The following is a 23,044-nucleotide window of genomic DNA, read 5'->3' on the forward strand; positions in this document are numbered from 1 at the left end:
CAAACTGCAAGTCAGATTTTATATCACCAGGGATAGTTACCTTAGAAGGTCTACCATGAAAGGATACTTTTCATCAAAGTGATGGTGAAACATCTCAAGCCTGGAGGGTCACCATTGCAGCGGTCTGTCAGCCAGGCTAAAACATACCTTGCTACTAACCTTCATGGTGCATGCAAAAGTGAAGTTATAAACACATATTTTTCTTCTCCGCCTTCATGACGGGCATGACTTGCAGTTTCGTTGGTCTTACTCTGAGGCATGAACCTAATAGTATTTGGTCTTGGATGTCTCCTGAACCTCTATCTCTGTTTCTGACACCATTAAGGGCTTTGAATTCAATGCAGACTGTCTTGCTCCCAGTATGGTAGTGTGCTGGCCTGTTATCCCTGTGACTATGAGAGTTTTTGTCCAAGAACATACTTTAGTGTTGCACTTCATTTTAGAGACTGGCCAGATACAGAGGTGAACATTTGCTCTGGATAATGTCTCTTGGAAAGTAAATGTAGTCATACAAAGCAGATGAAACAGAGAATCTGACATTTTAACGGTAATGTTTACTCTCTTTACCTGTTGGGTTACTAGCTTCATTAAATGCCTTCTCAAGACAAGCTCCATGTGTAAGGTTTACTCAGGCTGGCCTTGCATGCCCCAGTTGTATTAGCATGAAAGGATATGATGCAGATGTATCTACTTCCAAAAATGACACCGCTTTATTTTTCTCTCAAGGGAATGTCACCTTCCCAGACATTGTTCAGAATTAGATATTTGCATGTTCTGTCTTCCTAGAGAGAAGATGCTAACCTCATTTATAACTCTAAGTAATGCTTCTTTCAGGATCTACTAAGTGCATTCCTGTAGGGATTCCCTTTAATAAGGAGGCAGAGCCATGGCAGAGCTTAATGAGCATTCTATGCTAGTTATTCACATCTGAGTGCCATTGCTTGCTAATGAGGCTGTGCTGGAGCCAGCTGGCCTATTTTGGGAAGTTCATTCCCCTGCCATCTTGCTGTGAATGTAATTGATAGAAAAACATCTAAACCCTGGAATTGGGACTTCCTATATATTTGTCCTGCCCTGTTATCTGTGGTTGTGACTGCCAGAGGTCTAGGTTCTATAAATTCAGGGATAAGACTGTAAATTTTTTAGTCATCTGAAAAATGTTCCATCCTCTGCCTCATTGCAGTTTCAGCTTGCAAAATTGGAGGCTCTGTTCAACCTCTCAGGTTTGACTTCCCAGATGAATTGTCATCTTTCTCTGACTTTTTCACCAACTCTGGAAAGGTCCTCTTTTCAGTCCTTTTTAAAGCCCAAGTGGTCTTCAGAGTGTCCTTTCAAACTTCTCTAGATGCTGCAAATGTGGTGTCTCAATCATGGAATCATTTGTTCTAAGGAGACAATAATTACTCCTCAAGACTGTATCTCGTCTAGAGACATGCAGGCGTTGTTGATGCTTTCATTTGATGATGGTCTTCTGTTCGGTTCCTCTAACAGTCAAATTACTTGCTCCCTCAAATAGTGTCCAAAAAGAGGTGATCACTGTAGAACACCTACAGGTTCAGGGTTTTCATGATTGTAGTCTTAAGACAAGCATACAAAGTTTATACTTAATAATGTCACAAAATGTAGAGGTCATTTGGTAGAGTTTTTAGTTCCTGAATAATGAGAACTTTTTGTTCTGTAGAGAAATTCTGTGCTAATCTCAACTAAGCACTTCACCTCGTCATGGTAATATTACCCTTCTTTTGTAAGGCATGCATCCTTGAGAACCTTGGTGATACATCAAGCCAAACCTTACTCCAAATGCTTTCAGATATCACTGTACTGTGTGTACTTTTCACATCTACTAAACAATCACGAATTCCCTTTTTTTCTGTCATACCCACCCAGATATCTTCAGGGGATTGCCTCTCCAGTTTCCCCCATCCTTCAGAGTGATAATTGCAGACACTTCTATGTCTTGGGATTGGACATCCTGTGGCATTTATGGTCATAAGATGAAATGAAGCATGTCTTCGCATAAATGTCTTCATGTGCAAATCTCAGTTTGAGACAGGCAGACGTTGACTGCCACGCATTGTTAAGTGCAGGCAGGGTGGCACAAGGTTCTCTATCAAATGGCAACTGTTTGATGACCAGTTTGTCAGAAATGGGGCTTGCTTATTAACGGTTTACTTCAGGCCTCTAGCTCTTTAGGAGATGATCAGAGTTGTATTTTTCACAATCTAGCATCTGACGCAATAATCTTGGAAGTGTGACAAATCTGTTTGACTTTTCACACCAAAGGAAATGCTTCATGGTTTTTCTTCAAAGTACTGTCACTGCCCAGACTACATCTCAAATATGTCCCTAATGGCACAGTGGACTGGGCTCAAATACTTCAGTACGAAGAATTTGGTTCAGGTAATGGTAATTCTACCAATGCTTTCTATTTGAGTTGGCATAACCTACAGAATTGTGGTGCTGGAATTTACGGGTTTTTTTTAGTTACACTTCTGAGATTTCTATTTCTTCCTTCCCAGTCAAAGCTGGGGTCATGGTCATTTGTTCCTTGAAGCATTTTACCGTGTAAGGTCAGTATCACCCTGATAACTAAATAATTTCTACTACTGCTGTTACTACCAAATTTCAAAGGTTTTTGAAGCTTCAAGAAGTACTGTTGAAAATAAAAAATGCAGCTATTTCATCTTTTGAAAATCTGAGATTTCAATTTTGATATCCCATTGCTACAGAGGCTAAAATGAGTATTTTCAGTTATGAGCTGTTGAAGGGTGACAGCTTTAAAACCAGATGATTTGAAGATGCTGATGAAACTATGAATCATACCGTGTAACATTTGGAATGACCAGATTATTTTTTTCTGTTATTTAAAGAAAATTCTCCATTTGGTCTTAAAGTATTGTACTTTATAAGTCATACCACATTAAATGGAAGAATGCCATAAGTTTTGTATGTCTTTAAATTGCCATTTAAATTTTCACAACAAAAACTTGAGTAAGTGTCACAGTTTACCTTTTCAAATTCAGACTTACCATGTAGCACTGAGGAGGTCCAGGAGAGCAGTCATAGAATGATAGTCTCCTAGAACCATAAAACAGTTTGGGTTGGAAGGGACCATTTAAGGTCATCTAGTCCAACCCCATTGCAATGAGCAGGGACATCTTCAACTAGATCAGGTTACTCAGAGCCCCGTCCAACCTGACCTTGAAGGTTTCCAGTGATGGGGCATCTACCACCTCTCTGGGCAATCTGGGCCAGTGTTTCACCACCTTCACTGTAAAAAATTTCTTCCTTATACCTAGTCTAAATCTGCCCTCTTTTAGTTTAAAACCATTACTCCTTGTCCTATCGCAACAGGCCCTACTAAAAAATCTGTTCCCATCTTTCTTGTAAGGCTTCTTTAAGTACTGGAAGGCTGCCATAAGGTCTCCCTAGAGCCTTCTCTTCTCCAGGCTGAACAACCCCAACTCTCTCAGCCTGTCCTCATAGGAGAGGTGTTCCATTCCTCTGATCATTTTGGTGGCCTTCTTCTGGACCTGCTCCAACAGGTCCACATCTTTCCTGTGCTGAGGGCTTCAGAGCTGGATGCAGGACTCCAGGTGGGGTCTCACCAGAGCAGAGTAGAGGGACAGAATCACCACCTTTGACCTGCTGGCCATGCTTCTTTGGATGCAACCGAGGATATGGCTGGCCTTCTGGGCTATAAGCGCACACTGCTTGCTCATGTGCATTCTTTTCATCCACCAGTACCCCCAAGTCGTTCTCGGCAGGGCTGCTCTCAATCCCTTCATCCCCCAGCCTGTACTGGTACTGTACTGCCCCAACCCAGGTATAGAACCCTGCCCTTGTCCTTGTTGAACCTCATGAGGTTCCCACGGGCCCATTCCTCGAGCTTGTCCAGGTCCCTCTGGATGGCATTGCGTCCCTCAGGCATGTCAACAGCACCACTCAGCTTGGTGCGATCTGCAAACTTGCTGAGAGTGCCCTTGATCCCACTGTCTGTGTTATTGATGAAGATATTAAACAGTCCTGGTCCCAGTACTGACCCCTGAGGGACACCACTCGTCACTGATCTCCGTCTGGACATTGAGCCATTGACCATTACCCTCTGGATATGACCATCCAAGCAGTTCCTCATCCACTGAATAATCCACCCATTAAATCCACATCTCCAGTGTAGAGAGAAGGATGTTGTGGGTGACCATAGATAACATTGGTAGTTCATTCCTTGTCCACTTTTATGGTCACTCCATCATAGAAGGCTGCTAGGTTGGTCAGGCAGGACTTTCCCTTGGTGAAGCCATGCTGGCTGTCTCAAATCACCTCCCTGTCCTCCATGTGCCTTAGCAAGCTTCCAGGAGGATCTGTTCCGTGATCTTCCCAGGCACAGAGGTGAGGCTGACAGGTTGGTAGTTCCCAGAGTCCTCCTTGCTACGTCTGTTAAAAATGGGTGCAATGTTTCCCTTTTCCCAGTCTCCAGGGACTTCACCTGACTGCCAGGACTTTTCAAATGTCATGGGGAGTGGCTTGACAACTACATCAGCCAGTTCCCTCAGGACTCTAGAATGCATCTCATCAGGTCCCACATCTTGTCTGATCCCATAGACTTATGTATGTTTAGGTTCCTCAGATGGTCTCAAACCTGATCTTCTCTTAAAGTGGGAGGGACTTCGCTCCTCCAGTCCCTGTCTTGCAGTTGATCCCCTCGAGAGGTGTGGGAAGAGAGACTGCCAGTGAAGAGTGAGGCAAAGAAGTTGTTGAGTACCTCAGCCTTCTTGTCCAGTTGTTACCAGTTTGCCAGTCTTGCTTCTCAAGGGGGGTACGCTTTCTTTGACCTTCCTTTTCTGGCTGACATAGCTGTAGAAGCCCTTCTTATTATTCTTTGCATCCCTTGCCAAGTTCAGCTTCAGCCGCACCTTGGCCTTCCTGACCCCATCCCTACACACCGGGGAGCTCTCCGATTGCTGGAAAATGACTGCAGCAGTATAGCAGCAGCATTTCCTGATGTATTCTTTATAAACTTAAACAACAATTTTTAAAGAAGAATTTCAGTGAGCTTTCAGAAATTTGCATCAGTATTTGCTCCTCTATTCATAATTTCTAAACTTCTATCTGCTTTTAAAAACTATTTTCCCACCAGTTCTTTATTATACCACAGTCTTGCTAAACATTTTTTGAGTTCCAGAGCATTGTAAAAAATTACAAAAGGATTGAGGAAACTAAAAAGTGAAATAAGAACAAGAGTAAACGTTCTCGTTAATGTTTTGTCATAACAGAAGAACAGGAGTGCCCTCTAGTTCTCTTATAAAAACCTAAAAAATACAAAAATATAATTTTACCTTAATGTCTTCTTGGAAAGTAATTTTATTCCAATAATTAATTATTTTCAAGAAAGACATAATAAATAAAGAACTAGAAAGAAACTGAGCATAAGTAATAGGATTAGTTTTGAAAAAAATCTAGAAGTAATTGCCAAAGTGTGTGCTAATGGACATACTAATAGACATTACAATATTACAGAACTTCTCATTTGTAGTGTAGTGTCATGCAAGGGTTGCATCTAAATATTTGTTCTCCTCAGCCCCCAAAAGACTGCTGCCACTGAATACTATCAGATTATGTGTGGGTCTTCCGTTTCTGCATTGCTCTTCATGCTAAGCATCTGCTCTGTTCTTTCTGGCATTGCAGCAGCATGTTTTTAATTGCTGTCTGGGTGAATTATAATTTATTTTGCAACTACTGTATCTGGTACGGTGGTGAGATTATTATGTGTCTTCATAAACATTCCAGAATAAATACTGTAAAATAAGGCTGGTGTATAGTTTTAAGTATATTTTAGGTAATTTGTTTAAGGAAAATTTGCAAATGGATGGTTTTCAACTTCTAAGTTGTAGAGTCATCTCTAAATGAAAGATCAATGGGAGGGAGGAAAGTAGAATTTCTGATGTTGCTATTTCATCCCATTTAAACTTTTTATGCAATTTCCTTTAAAATTGAAACTGATTTGTTTCTCGCTAGTTAGAATAAATATGCAACTCATTTACCAATTCATTTAGAGTAAACCAGCTTTTTTACCCAGGGCAACTGACAGAAAAGGAAAACTGTATGGTATACCATCAGTTTTGTGACTTGAAAGCTTACTTTGTGCTTACCTGTGTCAATTGTAACTTTCATAAATGATACTAAGGAACTGAGGTGATGTACTTGTATTTTCTTGCAGAGGAATTCCTGGGAAGAAATGTGGAACAGTCATAGTAACAGCAGAGGAACTGGGCTGTTGCCGGGTAAGTGTGTGTTTATTGCTTTTTGAAAAATAAAATGAAAATGATTTTGTCATATAACACTGCAATAGATTGTCACAAGTATAATGTATAAATTTGCATTTTGTGATATATGTAAGAAGTTAGGAGACTCTTTTTCCTGTGAGTTACTCTAAGTTTTAGACGGCAGAAGCAGAAAGAAGCAGAAAACAATATGAAGCATAAAGTTTTTGATTCTCAGATGGGTTTTAAATCTAGTCTTTGTTACCCCAAGTAATTACCTTTTAATCTCTTAGTGTCCAATTTTTAGCAAAGATCCGTTTGTTTCAGCCATGGAATTATGTTTCCATTATGGAATATTGATGTTACATGAACATCATAGTAAAATTTTGGATTTTTAACCTTATAATTAAAAGGCTTTATGGGAATAGGGAGTCATATTATTTTAAAAATGTGAAAAATGTGAAATTAATGTTTATTGGAAAAAAGTAATAAGGTATTTCAAAAAATCGCTGTAAGAGTTTAAACAGTTTTGTTTAAAGAAAGTGAATACTTCTTTGGCCTGTTAATGGCAGATGCCTACTTATTTAATAGAAAACAGAAGAATATTGGGGGTGGGGGGCAGCAGGGAATTTGACTGGTTAAGGGGAGAAACATGGGGTGGTCCTGACCTTCCCCAAGATTGTCACTGCTCCTTCTGCTCCTAGGGTTCATGGAGAAGTGGATTGGACAGAGGAGGGGGCTTGCTGGCCAGAAAGCCCCTGGCAAGCCAGGCCAACTGAGTTGCTTCCCAGCACGGACTGAGCTAGCTGTAATCCATAAATCATAGGGAAACAGAGACTGTAAGGAAGAATAAAGAAGGATTATAGATACGGGGTGATAAAGACTGGTTGGAATCTGAGGAGGGGGGCAGTTTTCAAAGCATGGTATATATTGGATGAGGCTGTAGGGTGTATCTTTGAAGAGTTTGTAATGACAAGGTAGCAAATCTTAAATGAAGAAAGTAGTATGTTAGATGAGAATGTACAGGGGATCTGGAGAGTACAAGATTAAATAGATGAACGTACAAAAAGTGTTAAAGAGGTTTTGTATGTCGTAAGTGGTTAATTTTTTTCTATTTATGCAATAGTCATGTTTCTCTTTTTACTAATGTATCTGACAGCTAATCCGGTTAGGCATTATTTTCCGAAGTTCATTAGATATTTGAAGTAAAAAGAAATCCTTAATTTTGTGCCTTATTTCCAGCTTAGTCAAGTTTGTATTATTTGTCTGCAGAAATGGTATAGTAGTATATTTGAATAGCACACATCCTGAGATCTTATTTGCCTTTTCCAGGCAACCTGCAAGTCCTGCCCAGTTGTGTTAACAAGGTGCACCAACTCAGTCTCATTTAACTGCCATTTAGCAGTAGGAAGTTTCTGTGTTACTAGTACAAATGAATAACTATGGTCATGGAAAATGGCTGTCTTTCCCCTGTTTTACATCAGCTCAAACTTTTGTATGTAGTACATGATCAAATGTTCACACTTTTATCAGATGACAAAATGGGTACATCATTTAATTGCTTTCCTGCAGAAATTGTGCTTCTGCATTTCTTAAGTTAAGCTCCTGCCATTCTTAAGAGATGTTTGCCATCATCCCAAACATTTATTGGTAACCTTAAAAGAGACTAAAAGCAATTTCTTCCTGATATTCTGGGTTTATCCTCCAAGACCAGCATTGGTATCCCAGTTGTAACAAACTACTTAAAAGTCACAAATATGTCATTAAATCCATAATCAAAACGGGATTTTTTTCTTTCCCTTTTAATGAAGACAAATACTGGATGTCTTGCAAGGCCTTCATGTTCTTCCAGATTCACCCCACTCAAATTTTACATACATGATCACAGAATCGTAGAATCATAAAATAGTTTGGGTTGGAAGGAACCGTTAAAGGTCACCTACTCTAACCCCCACTGCAGTGAGCAGGGACGTCTTCAATTAGATCAGGGTGCTCAGAGCCCCGTCCAACCTGACCTTGAATGTTTCCAGAGATGGTGACAGTGATAGTTCAAAGTCACTGAAGGGAACTTGTAAAGAATTTGAGACTCAGTCTCTCTCTCTTGCACTCTCTTTTGCATTCTCTGTCATGCTCTTTCATGTGCACACTCTGTCGCACCGTCTCTTGCTCTGGCTTACCAGTTGTCACATGCTTTCCTTGTGGTATTTTCCTACCTAGGGTTATTCAGTATTTAGGTTAATTCTTACTTGATCTTCTGAGATTTTTTGCCAAACTTTTATGGGTCATATTCAGAATGGCAAAGATTTTTAGAATCACTGGATTGGTGAGGTTGGAAGAGACTTTGGGAGATCATCTGGTTCAACCCTCTTGCTCTTCTTAGAGCAGGTTACATGGGGCTCAGTGCAGTCAGGTTTTGAGTATGACCAAGGAGACTCCACAGTGTTTCACCACACTCACAGTAAAAAGTTTTTTTCTTGTATTTAAATGGAATTTCCTGTATTCCAATTTGTACCTATTACCACTTGTTCTTCCACTGGATACCACTAAGCAGAGTCTGTTTACTCCCTCTTATCAGATATTTATATAAATTGATAAGATCCTCCTGAGCCTTCTCTTCTCATAAATAATTCCAGTTCTTTCAGCCTCACCTCTCCCCTCCTCCTCCCTTAATCATTTTAGTGACCCTTTTGCTGGAGTTGCTCCAGTGTGTCCATGTCTGTCTTGTATAGGGTGGCCCAGAACTGCACACAGTACTCCGGTAGTGGCCTCACCAGTGCTGGGTTACTTCCTTCAGCTTTCTATCAGCTTTCCTAATGCAGCTCAGGAGACTGTTGGCCTTATTTGCTGCCAAGGGCACACTGGTCAGCTTGGTGTCCACCAAGATCCCCCTGTCCTTTTCTGCAAAGCTGCTTTCCAGCAGTTTGACCTGCAGCCTGTACTGGTGCATGGGGTTATTCCCCTCCAGGTTCAGTACTTGGCATTTCCTTCTGCTGAACTCCATGTGGTTTATGTGTGGTTTTTTTTCCAGCCTGTACAAGTGTCTCTGAATGGCAGCACAACCATCTGGTGTATAAGCCACTACTTCTGGTTTCATATCATTTGCAAACTTGCTGAGGGTCTACTCTGTCCCATCATCCAGGTCATTAATGAATATTATTGGCCGTATTTTTGACACCTGGGGTACAGCACTAGTGACTGGTCTCCAGCTGGACTTCGTGCCACTGATCATGACCCTTCGAAGCCAAACATTTCAATCAGTTTTCAGTCTACCTCACTGTCCAGTTATCTAGTCTGTAATTCATCAGTTTGTGAACAAGGGTATTATGGGAGAGAGTGTCCAAGGCTATGCTAAGGTCAGGATAAACAACACCTACAAGTCTCCCCTCATCCATTGAGCCACTCATTTCATGAGGGAAGGCTTCAGGTTGATCAGACATGAATTCCCCCTTTGTAAATCCATGCTAATGTCTCTCAGCCACCTTCTTGTCTTTCATGTGTTTGGAAATGTTTTCCAGGATTATTTGCTTTATCATCTTCTCAGCGATTGAGGAGAGACTGGCCTGGGTCCTCTTCCTTGCCCTTTCTCAAAGACGGGAGTGACATTTTCTTTCTCGCAGTCCTTGGAAACTTCTACTGAACATACGACTTTCCAAAGACAATCAAAGTGGCTTCACAGTGACATTGGCCAACTCCATCAGCACTCACAGATACATTCTATTAGGTCCCGTGGACCTCTGTATGTCCAGTCAGCTTAAATGTTTCCTTACCTCATCCTCCTCTACCAAGGGCAAGTCATCCTTCTTCCAGACTTTTGCAGGTCTGGGTCTCAGTTGCCCAAGTTTCTTGAAGGCAAATCTTACCAGTAAAGACCAAGGCATAGAAGGCTATGAGAAACATGGACTTTTCCATGTCCTTTGTCACCTGTTTCCCTGCCCCACTCAGTGGTGAGCCCACATTTTCCCTAGTCTTCCTTTCGCTGCAGTTACACCTGTAGACCTGTTTATGGAACACAGTCTTCCAGCAAGCCCTGCCCCAGTTAGCTGGTGAGCCTGCAGGTTTATCTTTGCATTTATAATCCTTCTCGCATTCTTGACTCTACCCAAAGAGGTGACCACACGTGACTATCAGTTTGCCTGACCACAGGAAAGGAATTTTTCTCCTTATTTGTCATCAGAATGGGTGTATTTGGTATCTTCCAAGCTCATTTTCTGGAACCTTCTAGACTCTTAATAGCAAGCAGCTAAGCCATTTGCCTTACAGACAGCAGGAGCAGACAACTGTAGGTTTAAGTCACTGCAGGAATGAGGCTTAGTTGTGTCTCACTGGAGTTTTTAAAATTAATTCTAATACGCGTTCCTTGCCTGTGCATTTACTTCCCTCAGAATGCAATTTTGGATGTCAGAAAATACTGGAAAAATACTGAGGCAGTTAGCATAGAAATTTATCCTTCCTCTGCACCCTCCTCTGAAGGAACTCTTAGTTCCAGCAGTTCAAACTGCACTCTAAGGACATTGCAAGAATTTGAATATATTGGGGGCGTCTAGAAGGCAGATACCCTAATTTATTTTGTTTTCTATTTGTATGGTTATTAGTCAATGATTTTTTAGATTTATTTTAGTGTAGTAAACTGCATACTGTATGTAATTTTTCTGTATTACCCATTTCAGGATTCAGTTTTAATGCAATTTTGTGCGAACAAACTAGACAAGAAGGACTTCTTTGGGAAATCTGACCCTTTCCTTGTATTTCATCGAAGCAATGAAGATGGCAGGTAGATGCCTGTTTAAGTATTTCTGCTAAACAGAAGGCAACTTAGTTATTTGCAGATGGTAATATAGTTTTATTTTTTTTTATATTTGTCAGATTAAGCTGTGTTTCTTTTACAATGTTTTTTGGGTTTAAGTATACCATATTATGCAGTATAGGAATAAAACTATTGTAACAAATAGACCAAATACTGCAACTTAGAGTTTTAAGAGTTGAATGTATGATAAATATAGAGCACTATGAAAATTAATTGTAATAAAAATAGTTAAAGAGCATTACTTTTGCAATGATATAGTATACTTTTAAATTAAATAGAATTCTCAAAGAAAATTGTAGCTGCAGAATATGCTAATGCTTAGGAATTGTTTTAGGTAAAAAAATTTTATGCTGCAAATTTGGAAATATCTTTTATCTGGTTGACCAAGTTCTAGGAAATAGAATTCAAAAATACCTTAAATAGAACTATTTTTCTTTACAAGTGGCTGTTTGCTACATTCATGGTTTAATTTGTTGAAGTAAGTTAATCTCTCCTGTTCTGCTGCCAAGACCTTGACGTGTTAACTTCTGGTCAACATACTGCTGATGTGGGGGGTCTAATGGCAGGTTTAGTTTTCCTGGAAACCGATAATCATCACATATAACATTGTATCAAACCAAACGCTAGATATGTATGATATTACTTGTTTCAGAAACTTAACTGGAACTGTTGTTAACATAAACCTTTGTACGGGTATATGTGTGTCTGTTCCCTGCTCTTTTCCTCTCGGAGGCAGATTATAGGAACAGCTTCCTGAATAAATGCTGAATATCTTAAACTGCAAGCCTGAAGGAGTTATGGCTCCTTTTTCACTGGCATTAAGGTCATTAGTGGAATTTGTCTGGGCATTACTGGGAGTGCTGGTATATGCAGTTTCTCTTGGCCTTGAGTGCCATGCTTCTCCACTTCCTTCCAGGAGGCGAGTGGTGAGCCACTGATTCTGTATTGGTCTCCTGAATCCAGCAGGAGGCTGGGGCAGTACTTCTGCACCCATGGGCAGAAGGATGCTCCCTTTTCTGTCTCTTAGCTTCAGGCATGCCTTCTGAATCATAGCCAGGATAAAAAAATAGGCCTTTGGCACGTAAAGAAGATACTTCCTCAAAGGACAACTTTAGTGATGTCTGTATACAGAATTTCAGTAGTGATTTCACCAGTGACACTGCCTCCTATTTTCTTTTGAACAATTCAGTCCCCAAGGTGAGGATTCAAAAGAAATGTTTCAATTTTGCATCATTTAGAGAAAGCAAAATGCATTAAAGCAATTCATTGTATTTCACCTGAGAGAAGGTGATCATGGGCTCTCACAGAGGTGAAACAGGTATGTTTTACCTGAGACAGCCCTGGTTAAAAAAACATAGACATAAAATGGAGAACAAGCATCAGAAAGCCATGACACCCTTGGCTCATTTTCTTAATTGCTAAGCAAGAGTAAAATCCTTACCAGACCACTTGCTTTCTGGATCTGTGGCTGGTTCATGGCTGTACAAGGCCTGTTTAAACAAGTGGGATAGAAACTGCTCTTACCTGAAATAACTCACTGAATGGTTGTAATTCTTGCCAAAGTTTTGGGTAAAAACATTTTAGTTTTAGAGTTGTTTAGCACCCTAGTCTGTAATCTCTCTCAAATATGTCTGTCCTCTTCAGTCCTCACTGCATTTCTTTTTTTCTTATCTTAAATTTTATATGGACACTGTATGAGGGAATGCAGATTAAAACTCTTTTGATACCATGTTTGATGACACAAAATAAAAAGTAAAGAAATACAAAATATGTCTTCTTTCATTACAGTTTTACAATCTGCCACAAAACAGAAGTCATAAAAAATACGTTAAATCCAGTGTGGCAGGCATTCAAGATTTCTGTCAGAGCACTGTGTAATGGAGACTATGACCGGTAAGCTATAGGTTAAGGTTTCTTAGCATATGCAAGAATTTTTTTCCCCCAGATTCATGTATTCTTTTATATGTAAATTTTTCTATGCAATTCAGTTCCTGATGTTATTTAGGTTATTTAATCAGCACTTTGAAAGGATAATATATATTCAAAACAATTTATCACATCAAAGAATTTAGAAAAATAAAGCCAATATGCTAAATCTGTAGGAAATGTTAGTGCTGTTTTCTGGAAAAAAATTCTTCGCTCTCTGTAGTGTGATTAAGAAACAGAAAGAAAATATTAATTTGAAGAATGGCCACTGTTACTAATGTGCACAAGTATTTTTTAATAACGTTTCAATGAAAAACAATGATGATCTGCTTTCCTTGGGTAACTTTGTAATGTCAGAGCATGCTGCTAAATGAAAGCCTTTAAAATACATAGGTAAGTAGATGACAAACGCAGAAGGTAATCAGCATCATCTTCAGATTTGAAGTTTTCAGTGATCTGATTCAAAAGGATTCATCTTTGAAAAACATGGTAATAACATCATGTTTTTAACCAATATTTTACCAATAATAACAAGCAAATTAGTTGAGGAACGATGGATGTTTTTAAACTCCTTAAAAAATGGACGTGTTAACTTTTAATAATATCAACAAGAAAAATGTTTAATTCCGTCTTGATTACTTCTTGTTATGTTGTCACCATTCATATTTTTGAAATGCATTTAGATATTGGTGTTACTATTAAGTATTGAGTTAAATGTCTGGTAGTTCATCTGTCTCCGCTACCTGAAATCTGCAGTACTGGAATTATTTTAGTAAGACTGTGAGGAAGTACAGGCTTATCAATTAGTCGTAATACTTTTAGCAGTGTATAGTGTAATATGTAGTTTAAAATCATTAAGGAAATACATTAAGACTAGCATAAAAATATGCATAATATGTAAGGTGAATGTAGTAGATAGATGGATAGGTGTGCTAAGGTTCTATTCAGCTTTACATAGACTCTGAAAAATACAAGAGATGCAAACTGTAGTTGCCTGGATATTTCAAAGGCAAAAGGTCAAAAATCTGGTTTGAATGCTTTATAACCCCTGTTACATCTGTTTTATTAAGATTGGTATGATCATATCTTACTATCTTATAGAAGTTAAGGTATTTTATCTTATTGATTAAAATAAAAAGAAGTTTAGTATTGCATTCTTCTAACCATGAACTAATATTTCCGTCAGCAGAAGCCAAATCCTTTGTTGAAAGATATTGCTGCATGTAGGGAAATTAAGTAAGACTTTGCTCAAATTGATAATTTTCTATTGAGTGTGTCTTTGTAACAATCTTGAATTTGACATTTAAGTAATTACTTTTCTACCTCAGTTTTTATTTTCAGCTTCCATTTAAGTGATTACCATCCATTCATACACATTTTAGGTTACTGTAATACATGATTTTGCCATGTCATAACTCTGTTGCATTACTTTTTCAAGCTCATTATTCAGTGAAATATGTACACTAAAATTATTTTAATTGGTTACCATGAAAGCCTAATCTTCTAGGGAGGCATTCCTTGAACTTGTAATCTACTAGGTGATGCCAGGGCTTAAACAAACCAAGTCTTGAATCAATAGACTGAATCTCAGTAGTCAATATGAAGAAGCAGGAGAGTGAGAAGTGCTTATATTCAGTAAGCTAAGCAGAATGCTTTCACAATAATAAACTTAAAGCACTGTCTTTATAAGCAGCTTATTTAAAAGTAAAAGGCTAATTGACTTGTGATCTTTTTTTCCGTAGGAAAGTGGTATTTTTAAATAATTTTTTGGGGGAATGGCCATTTTTAGTCTTTCCTACCGGATCTTAGCTGCTTTATTTAATCTGTGATACTCTTCCAGTAGTTGTTGTCATGTTCCTTCAAACTGAAGGAAAAAGGGTTCTCCTATATTGCTAACACTCTCCTTGTGAAGTACTTGATACAGTTGTTGTTAGCCACGTTGGTTACTCTTTCAATTAGATACAATAAAAATGCAGCAATTTCATAATAAGTACATTCTAATCTAGTAGAATTTTTAACTTGTATATGGGTTCATGTGCATAATGCATAAGCAAAATAATGCTCATGAAGCTAGTCTCTGGACACTGCACTATTTATCATATTAAAGAAAAAAGGTTTTTATAATAATTAAAAAAGATGTTGTGGTAGAGGCATATTGAAATAACTCCAGCATTCCAAAAGAGAATAAAAAAGTATAATAGCATGCCTCAAATTATTGTGTAACTGCTGTTTTCTCATGTTGATTTTACTTTGAATGCTTTCAACATAATGTGCTCAGTGAATGCCTTATGAATAAAAGGCTCCATGGAGCTTCATAATCCTGCCTACAACAATCTTGTTTCAAATCAGAAAATACTTGTTAGCTGTCAGATTAATTCAAATTAGTATCTGCTGATAGTCCAGAAAAAGCATCCAAAGTTTGGGGTTTTTTTACTTGCAAACTTTTCTTTCTAAAGGTAAGGATTAGATTCCTCAGCTCAGCACAGTAATACATAAAATACATAAAAACGCAAACCCCAGAAGTCTCTTTCAGATAATGATGGTTTCACAGATCAAATTTTGGTGCTCTGGGTTCTGTGATAGATTTGAAAGGTGGGAATAAAGTCATTAGAAAGAATATATCACAGTAAACTCATTCTGGTTTTGGGGAGAGTAAATCTTCAGTTAGTGTATGCTTCTGAGTGAACTCTGTCCACTTTTTCATTGTGAAAAGGCTAGGATTTGCTTCATTTCTCTCAGACTGTATAATCATACAATATGTTTTCAGCCATCACAGGGATGGGATTTCAGTACTATGGTAGTACTTAGTATCTCTAATATTTTTGTTCTCTTCTTTCTTTCTCTTAATATGAGCTCTCAAATAGCACTTACAGTTATTTTCTGCATAAACGTTTTAAGACAGAGATATGCTAAACCCCAACATTCTCTAACCTTGATTTTTTTAAAAATACATTTTTTAAAATTAAAATAGAGAACCCATCCTCAAAACTGTGTCCTTTGAGATAAAATAGCAGTGTAGGGATGGTAAAATATCAGTATGTAAAGATTTGGAAGGCCTTTAATATCTTGCATGTCATGCAGAATAGGTAAAACTCAAGATCTGTGATCAATCCTTTTATGTTAAATAAATTTCAGGATAGAGGAGCTTTATTCAAGGAAGAATTGCGCTATTAAAATTGCATGTCTGAAGATCCTTCTCAAGAATTTATCTTGATAATCTTAAGAATTTATCTTAATAATTCAAGTTTTCTCTCTGAGATGATTTGGCTATTTGAACACAGATTTGTAGGACAATTCAAAACTTAAGTCCCGCTAAACCTTATGTAAGTCTTAACTTACTAGTGTGTTCTGTCTATCTTAATAGTAACAGGTTTTGAAACCTGGAAGTAAAATAATGGTCATCTAGGGAAAAAACCCCTGTGATACTGCCTTTCTTACTAAATTAAATACTATTTCATTTCAAGGGTCAAATACTTGATGGGATAAAGTAGGTTTTGGAGTTCTTCTTGATTTCATTCCACAGACCAACTTCCACTTTAATCAATTTTCATTCTAAGGTACCTTAACCCCAAACTGAAATTCCACAAAAGGGATAAAATGTAACAAACAGTGTGGTAAGAGCCATTAAATTTGAGTTGAAAAGAGAAACATACAGATAAAGCAACTCCTTCTTTGCTTATTTTGGAATATCATTAAAAATGTGAAAAACATCTAGGCATTAATTTGTTGGTGTACGTGATACCAGCTGTTGATCAACCTTATACCCAAGGAGTCCCTTCCTAGTAAAGAAAATTATACAACATGTATACAACTGTATCTCGTAGGAATAATGGGGAGCAGCTTCCATAGAAGCAAATTATAAAGCAATTGCTTAGATTCCTGTCCCCTCTATTAATACCACAGACCTGATGAGTTCACTTCATGTGAAACTGTTCTGAAGAATAAAAATAAGCAAGTCTTTCTTAAAATATAGGAAATCTGGAGGTAGTATTTTTCTATCCCATGTTCAGTTTATTTTAGGATGCATAGGATTCATTATTACTGGTCGTTGAATTTACTTACATATACATTCTGTAGTAAAAGGAGATAAATAAATCTATATACTGTCTCCATCTTGATATATGTTTCCTGTTTCATTAATGTTGTCGATGATGATATGCTCTATAGTATTTGCATTTTAAGAAATCCACTCTTCAAGTAAGTATGCAAAAATAAGATTGATTCTTTACATGGGAATTTTTTTTTTCTACATTTTATCTATATCCCAGTCATCCCTGAAGCAAGAATAGTTAGAGCTGTCCTCTGAAGTTCACTTTACTCATAAAAAAACAGTTCATCTCCACATTCATCTTCCATTTGCAGCTTTTACATGTGTATAGAAACACAGGATAGTTTAGGTTGGAAGGGACCTTCAAAGGTCATCTAGTCCAACCACACCTGCAATGAGCAGGAACATCTTCAACTAGATCAGGTTGCTCAAAGCCCCATCCAACCTGACTTTGAACACTTGAAGGGATGGGGCATCCACAGCTTCTCTGGGCAACCTGTGCCAGTGTTTCACCACCCTCATTGTCAAAAATTTCTTCGTCATGTCCAGTCTAAACTCCTTCAGTTTAAGAACATTTCCCCTTGTTCTGTCACTACTAAAAAGTCTGACCCCATTTTTCTTACAAGCCCCCTTTATATAGTTAAAAGGCCACAATAAGGTCACGCCAAAGCCTTCTATTCTGGCTGAACAACCCCAACTTTTCTCAGCCTTTCTTCCTAAGAGAGGTATAATCTCATAAATGTGAAGTAATACATAGGAGGTCCATGAGCTTGCTTATTGGATCATACATTTAATTAAACTGTTTTGGTATCCTGTCTCAGTATCATGATTCACACAGTAGCCAGTTGCAGATTCATCAGAGGGATGCTCAAGAAACTGTTTGAAACCGTTATATACTTAACGTTTTTAATGAGGCACTTCTCTGAAAATTTGCTAATTAGTTATTGTTTTATACTGTGGAAAAATATTTTAGATCCATGTATTATTTTGTTTATATAATAAGCTACTAGTTTGGTTTTCAATTCTGATTTGAATTAAATAAATTCTAATTAGTTCTTCTGTTGAAAAAGTGTTTGCACTGAGTACGTGTGTGTTGTCAGACTTTAACATGTTATTACCCAGCTTGCCCACCAGTTCCTGATTCACTAAGAGGAGGGTGAGTATTCCCACAGTGTCCAGGGCAGTCTGTCAGTTTGGGAAGAACTGGTCCCAGAGTCTGCCTCTGTCATGTCCCCTCCCATACCCCAGTCTGCTTGTCCCATTTCATTCTAGGAAGCCAGAGTCGTGGTTATGCTGTATAATCTGATGGTTATCAAGTGTAGTCTGATGAAAGAACTAAACAACTATTCTGTTGTCTTTATAGGAATTTAAAACAAAATTACGCTGCACTTTTCTGTCCGCTTTGGTCAGATAGCCAAGCAGCCGCCTCCTCTCTTGAAAGGCAGGGGGAAGTTTAAGAGGGGAAAAGTGCAGTATTTAAAGAATACAAATTTCTTTCTTCTGCAGCCACAGACAGGGCCTTCACAAAATCTTGGGTGGATCTCACACAGTTTTCATTTGTCACCACTGTACAATGTTTAGAAAAGGTTAATACTGTCTACCAGATTCAAGTTTTATTGTATTCTGGAGTAGTTATTTTCATTTAAGAACCACAATGTACAGACTAGGAATCCTTACTGCTTTAAATGTGCTTTACTTTGTATTGTGAACATTGCTTTTAATTTGTACTTTGCTGTCTAATAATTTTGTTTTATAAGGGCCCTCTCAATCTCTGGACACTTGTTCTCAAATATGGATATACTACTTTTTTCTGTGTTACTATCCCTAATAATAGATATTCCTTTCCCAGATAATAGCATAGACCAAAGAAGCTTTCACAATAAATTCCAGTTTGTTAATGTTCTTAAAAACTTTGGTAATACTTTAAGGTTTAAACAATAATTTGTAAAAACCCACAGAAAATTCAGAGCATCAGCAAGTAAAAATTTATCAGTTAAACTTCCAATATGTTTAATTATTTCCTTAGCTTCCGCTGTATTTTACTATTAATTTATAAAGATATATTGGGTAAACTGAGAGACTTGTTATTTTCTGAGAAATTACTGGGAAATTATGGATTTGGCACAATTCATGCACCTGTATGCTATTAAAATACAAGTATTAAAGGCAATCCTGGTAAATTTTAATATATATTTTAATAGGGTTGTGGTTTTTTGCTTTTTTTAGGACAATTAAAGTGGAAGTGTACGACTGGGATAGAGATGGAAGGTAAGATATTAATTCTATTGTTAAACTTCAGAGTTGTGCATGCATATTTATACACAAGTTTTAAATTGTATAAATATATAGTGGCCAGAACAGGACTACAGGATGGTATTTATCAATATTTAGAAGTACGGTACTGTTAAAAAAGTTTTGCTGTGCTACAGTTCTGTTTTGTTTTGCAATTGTGGTAAATGCTGATGTATTGGACCATTTCAAACCTGACGTGTGTATATTCATATGCAGAAGCAGCAAGCTGGAATGCTTTGTGATCTGTAAAATCAGTTTTGTGAATCTCATTACGTTATCAGTTAATGTACATGTATGAATAGAGGGATAATCCATTTTATAATCTACCTTCTTTTGCCTAAAACACTGCTTCATAAACTGTTGCTTTTGTATGACAAAACGCCCGAGCCCACAATTGCTGCTTCAGGGTTGCCTAGATATTGCAATGTAGAACCTACCCATTAATTAGCATTATTTCAGATGGGGTTTGAATGTTCATTTCCATGCCTGTCTTCATCAAAAAGTTGTTGTAAACTCGAGTTGGAAGACCTGGGATTTAAACTCCATTGCTAGAAAGAGGATGGTGGAATATACATGGAATTTCTGTTGCTAAATTCAAGAGGAGCAATCTGTTATGCTTGCTGTCAGTACTGAGTGTACCTTTTTTTCTGAAGGAATTAGCCTTTCAAATTGCCTTTATTTTGACAAATAAGAGATTTTTTTTTTATCAGACTGGATTGATACCTCTTGTTCTGTTAAATATGCTTGAGCTTGTATCTTAATATTTTGGTTAGAAACTGTACTCATGAATTGTGATACTAAAACTTGTATGTAATACAAGAATGCATTGATTTCTATTTAACTTTTAGTTGGTATGTCTTAATTATTTTCTATTAATTTTAATATATATTAATATATATTTTTGAATATATGGATATGCACTTACATTTGGATTTTTAAGAGTATATTATTTATTATACAGTAATGTCTTTAATATTGCTAATGCAATTTGCTTCTGGTATTATAGCTAACAATATTGTGCTTCTGTGGCCCAATAGATCTTGTAATCATAATAGGCAAATTTATCCTGTGCTGCCATTCATTTCCTTGCTGGTGCGGTCCAAAACCTGTTTCAGCCTTCTCAGCTTATACTTTTGTCTTTTTGGTTCCATCATGAAGCCTATTATTTATAAGCATTCTTATCACATGTTTACCCTCTATAAATATCTGCTGGTACAAATTCATCCTTCTTGATTAGATATTCCCCGGAGTGACAAAATAACATATTCTGGCAATTAAAAACACAAGGATTTAAATTAACAAAGCCATATTAGCAAAAAATCACTGCATCACTGTAACGATGAATTTCTATTAACATCCTCTGTTCCTCATGTAGATTTGCCAAATCCTTAAAAATGTGATACGTTTACACTTTTGTGTATAAACAACAATATTTTTTGAAAATAATCTAGCAGTGAAAAATTAAATTGTATTGCCAAGTTAATAAAAAACAATATTATATTTTATTAAGGTATCAAACTCCGTATGCTGTCCCATTTCCTCCAAAATCTGAAATGATCTGAGGTATGATTAAAAAGAAAAGGAAAAAATCTGACAAATAATATTTTGTAGCTGCAATTCTGAGTGAAATCTTCAACATACTGTGGAATTCAGGCAACCATTAACCTCTACACTCTCCCACAGTTTGAAAGATTACTGGCTTTTGATCACATTCACTTTGAATACCAGTAAAATTAGTATCTAAAAAACAAAAAGTGAAGAATACCATTTACATTTATTTCTTTTTATTCTAGTTGTATGATTTTTTTGCCTTTTGCTTTCTACCTTTTTTGAATTTAAAACCAGGCAGAACACTGACATCTTCCATGTTAAATTCCTCAGAAAGATGAGACAGCACTTATTTCATGTAACTTCAGACAATGTAAAAATCGGACAACTAGACTGAACTAATCATTGAAGCTACTTTAGTAGCTTACAGGGGTAAATGGTCTGACTGAATCTATCCTAACTGGAATAAATTGCCTTTTGGTGGTGCCTATGATTTACTAGTGATCGTAGCAAGAACCTAAGTGCCTAATTTAACTTTGATATTGCCAAATGTATCTGAAGTGAATCCCTTTCAAGAATTAGTCTTTTTTTGTATTAGTCAATTAATCAAGAATTAGTAAACTTTTTTGTACAATGCTGTTACTTAGTTTATATTCATTTCCATTTTTGATGGACTCTTCGTTTGTAAGCAGTTGTTAAACTAGCTGATCACCTCGCTAGGCTGACTCTGTTTGCTGCAGAGATGTGCAGACTAGGCAGGAACAACCTTTGAAAGATCATCATGCAGCCTAGATAGCAAAGCAAGTTATACTGAATATTGCAGGTTATTCTGCAATCAGTGAGTTAACGTTACTGTGCATATACTTGATTTCTGAATCTTGACTTGACTCTGACTTCCTAGGTCTTGAATTAGAGGGTTTTTTTCTTTTTCCCCATTCTGTGTTATCTGTGCTTTGGGAAAACGGCACCAGGGTACTTTGGGTTGAGCTTCTTACTGTCACTTTCATGAATTACATTGTTCAGGGTAATTGTATATTCTTAGCTCTCATTTATTTTCAAACATCACTTAAAATTTCTTGACTAAAAGGTAGCACAGGACCTTTGTAACATTAGCACAATTATTAAACATTTCTCTGTCTCAAACCAGTTTTTGCACAAAAATTGCCAAAATGTGAACTACTTCTTCTAATTGATCCCTTTTATTTCTTCTAAGAGCTGTGACAAACCCCAAAATATTTGGTGCTATGTGAAGTCACAAAAGTTGTATTTATTACTTTGGACAAGCCCACTTGTGTGAAACAAAGTGACTTTCTGTTGAGTGCCCTTACCAATGAAGGACTCGCAGACTGGTCTTACAGAAAGAAAAAATAAGATGATACGCAACTTCACATCAGCAATATTCTGATTTTTTTATTTCCTTCTGAAGGCTTTTTCCCTAATTTCAGAGAGATTGTTGCTTAGCATACATGGTGCAAAAGCCTTGACATTTATGGTCTGTTATGCAGAAGTGGTGTTTTTTTCTTGAATTTTAGAACTGTAAATATTACCATGCTAACATAGGGCCACTAAAACATTCATCTGAGAATTTAAACACTGCAGGAGAGATTGTAAATCTCAAATTCTAGGTGCTCTCACCTTATTTCTTGTCCTCCATCTTCATCCTTGCTTCTTCAGCTAGATAGTTGATTTTTAGAATATGGTACTTTTCCTCGTACTCATTGACATATTTCTGGTGATTATTGTCCTTTCCTCCATTGTTTTTTTCCATTAGATTATTAAAAAAAAAATCAAAGTTAATACAATTCTGAAAGTGATTTTCAGCACTTCAAAGCATAGTACTGAAAGTAGCAGATTTAGGGAAATGTGGTTCAAGTGATTATTTTATGTGCTAAGAGTCTCTGAATCAGAGTCCTGATATGCCACTCACAGTTAAAAGTCTTTAAGTCTAGGAATATTTGGTGTTAGAAGGCAAAGAGAATAACAATTTTGGATTCTCAATCCAGAGATTAATAAGGAGATCCACTTGGTGAAGTGTGATCATGAATATTGGGAGGGATCGGTGCCTTGTTTTTCTTAACGAATTATACTTCTGGCAAAGGCAAATATTGTCCAAGAGGCACTCATCTTTCAGAGCCAGCCTAGTAGGGGGGCATACATCCACCTGAA

General features: G+C 37.2%; 1 protein-coding gene across 1 annotated transcript in view; it reads left to right on the forward strand.

The window, feature by feature from the left end:
- Window positions 1–23,044, forward strand: part of CPNE8 (copine 8) — a gene marked incomplete at both ends in the record, with an annotated part of 121,852 nt that overhangs the window by 46,895 nt on the left and 51,913 nt on the right. The window contains 4 exons of the mRNA XM_082001146.1: window positions 6,218–6,281; window positions 10,928–11,031; window positions 12,853–12,957; window positions 19,265–19,306. Coding sequence (XP_081857272.1) covers window positions 6,218–6,281; window positions 10,928–11,031; window positions 12,853–12,957; window positions 19,265–19,306 — 315 coding nt within the window. The remainder of the gene's footprint in view (window positions 1–6,217; window positions 6,282–10,927; window positions 11,032–12,852; window positions 12,958–19,264; window positions 19,307–23,044) is intronic.

The sequence above is a fragment of the Phaethon aethereus genome, assembly GCF_964289735.1.
Source record: "Phaethon aethereus genome assembly, chromosome: 1".
In the NCBI taxonomy this organism is placed as follows: domain Eukaryota; kingdom Metazoa; phylum Chordata; class Aves; order Phaethontiformes; family Phaethontidae; genus Phaethon; species Phaethon aethereus.